This window comes from Adiantum capillus-veneris, chromosome 16 (genome assembly GCF_014529385.1).
Source record: "Adiantum capillus-veneris isolate H3 chromosome 16, ASM1452938v2, whole genome shotgun sequence".
Taxonomy (NCBI): domain Eukaryota; kingdom Viridiplantae; phylum Streptophyta; class Polypodiopsida; order Polypodiales; family Pteridaceae; genus Adiantum; species Adiantum capillus-veneris.
Window position 1 is genome coordinate 16,010,884 of NC_140946.1, and position 3,094 is coordinate 16,013,977.

At 41.3% G+C, this 3,094-nt stretch overlaps 1 protein-coding gene across 2 annotated transcripts; it reads right to left on the minus strand.

Annotated features, from left to right (window-relative positions):
• Positions 1-1,757: 1,757 nt before the first annotated feature.
• LOC147438612 (uncharacterized) lies at positions 1,758-2,699 on the minus strand. 2 transcript variants are annotated; one of them, XM_086484661.1, is made up of 2 exons: positions 2,542-2,699; positions 1,758-2,434 (listed from the first exon to the last, which is right to left on the minus strand). In XM_086484661.1, the coding sequence occupies exon 2, from the start codon at positions 2,417-2,419 to the stop codon at positions 1,820-1,822; it is 600 nt and encodes a 199-aa protein (XP_086340787.1). In that variant the 5' UTR covers positions 2,420-2,434; positions 2,542-2,699; the 3' UTR covers positions 1,758-1,819. The 2 variants fall into 2 exon arrangements, with proteins under 2 accessions (XP_086340787.1, XP_086340788.1); XM_086484662.1 differs by having other exon boundaries at positions 2,538-2,685.
• Between the last annotated feature and the right edge of the window lie 395 nt (positions 2,700-3,094).

A 3,094-nucleotide genomic window follows, 5' to 3' on the forward strand; every position in this document is an offset into this window, starting at 1 on the left:
TCCTACTTGTCAGCAAGGCAAGCAAAGTCCATTTGCTCAATCAAACCTTTGGCACTTTCATTGGATTTTTCATAAAGTATAAAAAACTAATCACTATGTTTTCCAAAACCTAAAAATCAAAAGTAACTCGAAGTAATTTCGCGGTGGTGATCACCAAAACCATGTTGAAAAAACAAGAGCAAGGGACACCTCTATAGCCATGTCCCTCAATAGTGCTCAAGATAAAAATTATTCAGTACCACAAACTATAAGTAACCACAACTCAAAAACGTAAGTGATCCCTTGGGAGTTTTAAAGCAGCACACCCACCTAAAAAGCATCATGGAAACTAGGAAGTATGATTTGTCATAGCATGGATTTACAATACACGCCAATCAATATAATTAAGAAAAAGAGCTCCTCCTTTCACAAATTGATTCTTTCAAATTAAGTGTGGATATGCCACATAAAAACATATAAGTCTTCACAACTTACCCTACACCAAATTTCTTCCGGCCTACCAAATCCTGCATCCTGCGGGAAAACGATTGTATCTTCCAAACTACAACTCCACATGAAATTCTTTAAGGTCTCAAAAATTCTCTACAACTTCTGAAACCAAAGTTTTGAAGATATGGAATTTTGAATCTATGCACCGCTATGTGCAAAATCGCCACGAACAGCAGGCTGCATGGTATGACTATACGTAAAGAAGTCTACTCGAGGACAAAAAATTGCATCGAAAAGTATAAAGAATCCACAAGGACCCAAAACCTACAAATTATTGATATTCGATTGAAATTTGTTACATTTAAGTTATAATACAATTCATATTTCACTAGTAATCCGACAACACGCAACACATTAACGGTTCGCATTGCATGTACATAAGCTTGTTAAAGCAAGATAAAATACCCACAAGAAGAAATCCCACACATCTTGTTGTCACACTGCATTATCTCTATGTATAAATTTATAAAAAATACGATGTCCAAAATGCACTCATCAATGTATACCTTCATATTTTTTGGTGGTTTAAAATTGATGGGTGTGAGATAGATTGCAAAAAAGAAAGTTATTGTTATTGGAGAATTTCTATAGCATGAAAACTTTACGTGTTGTTTTTTCTTTTGTTTGCATCTTCTCCTAAATGGCTCTACAGTTTAATAAATCACTAATTTTGTTTATAGATTCTCTTCCCTCGAATGGATTCCAAGGGTATTGATACAACCGACAAACCAATGCATGGAGAGCTGAGGAAGAGATTTGCAATAATAGGAGAGAAGCAAAGGAGAAGGTGACGAAAATAGGGGAGACCTAGCAAGTGTGAGAGAGAGAGAGAGAGAGAGAGAGAGAGAGAGAGAGCACATTGAAGACAACCTTGTGGCTCAGCGCGGCAGATTAGTCGGAATGAGAGGTGGTATGTACTGTGCAGCTGCTTTCGAATTTGTATGTTTCAAATTTCCTCTTGGCAAACTCTAGGAAAGGAAATTTGTATGTTTGGAAAAATGATTTTTCCCGAACACTGCAGGCAACACCCAATTCCCTCTCTCACCTTCCACCGGCTTTCCCCTTTCGTTGGGCTTCCTCCCCTCCTCATGCACTACCTGTTCCAAATGCAATTCGGCATTGGTCTACAATTCACTTTAAATGAATTTTTATTTATTTAGGGAGGATGTTCCAATATTCCATTGAGATTCCGCCTCCCTATTCGTACATAAAGACATGGATTTGAAAGACATTCCTACATTGTATCAAGTTTACCATAAAATTAGTCGTTCTAGATATAACTAGCCAGCTGTGTATTATAATTTTATTGACATAGTGATCTTGTGCAAGATCAGTACAAGGAGGAGCTGTCGACTGCCTGACGCAGGACGTGCATGTCCGACGTGTAGACAAGCGCCGGCTCCTTGGGGCGGTTGGTGTAGGAGGAGGAGGCGAAGGTGATAGGTGTGCCGGGCAGGCCTGCGGTGCAGAGGATACCACCTTGGGAGAGAAGGACGAACTGAACGTAGACGACCGGCGAGGCTTCGGTGATCTGCAGTCTGTAGTAGCCGTCGGTGCTGTTGTAGCGCACATGAACCAAGGCGTTCTGAGGCGTGCCAGAGGTGTTGGTAGCCACCAACTGCAGCTTGCCGTCGGTACAGGCGTAAATGGCCGATGCATCTCCGTTGCCACCCAGCGTGACGGCCGTGTCCGTTCGTACGGCGTCCCCGTCGTACCCTAGCCCGAAGAAGAAATTAAAAAGATACCCGATACCCGAATCCCGTGCCAAAATGGTGTACGTGTTGCTTGCCCCATAGACCACTTTCGTTCCGGAGCTCGTCATGACCTCCTGCCATGTCTCGTCATTGGACGATCCTGCTGTGATCTGCATGACCCCCATGAGTATTACTATGCAGCCGCAGACTGCTAAATATATCGTCTTCGTTGCCATCTTCGATTTACCAACCTGCAAACAAGTGTAAGCTATCAGGGTGAAATCACTTGCGTATATATGCGCACAGAGAGAGAGAGAGAGAGAGAGAGAGAGAGAGAGAGAGAGAGAGAGAGACCTACTTGCACTAGGAAGTCCAACGAGGCGCCACGCCACTGTTTTCACGTCGACCACTCTTCTCCTCATATATATATATATATATATATATATATATATAGACGGAGAGAGAGGTATCGAGAAAGCCTACTTCCTAGTAGAAGCCAGCTCGTAGATAATTATAGTATATATCTGACGTCGTCCTTAGTACATCGTTTGATAGTATATATAATTATAGAGGACGATGTGTCTGACGTCGTCCATAGTACATCGTTTGATTTGTTTGTAGTTCTTTCTTCTGCTTTTCCGTGGAGCGATCATGGGCTCTGCAGCTTTTCGTGCAGCGCGTTACATTGAGAGGAATTTAATAATAAGAGGGTTCTCCGTGAGAGGAAAATGAGAAAGTGACAAGAACTTTTCTTTTTGGGGGCAAATTATCAAAATACCTCTCTTATTTGTGGAAATTCCTAAAATTCCCCTTAAGTTTCAAAAGTTCCCAAAATACCCTTGTATCTATTTTGGTTGAATTGTTGAAGATTTTCTAATCTTTATTCGTTTTTGACAATTGAGATCGTTTTT

What these genes read in the sequence shown, in the direction of transcription:
- LOC147438612 (XM_086484661.1), bottom strand. Translation starts at nt 2,419, where the DNA reads ATGGCAACGAAGACGATATATTTAGCAGTCTGCGGCTGCATAGTAATA.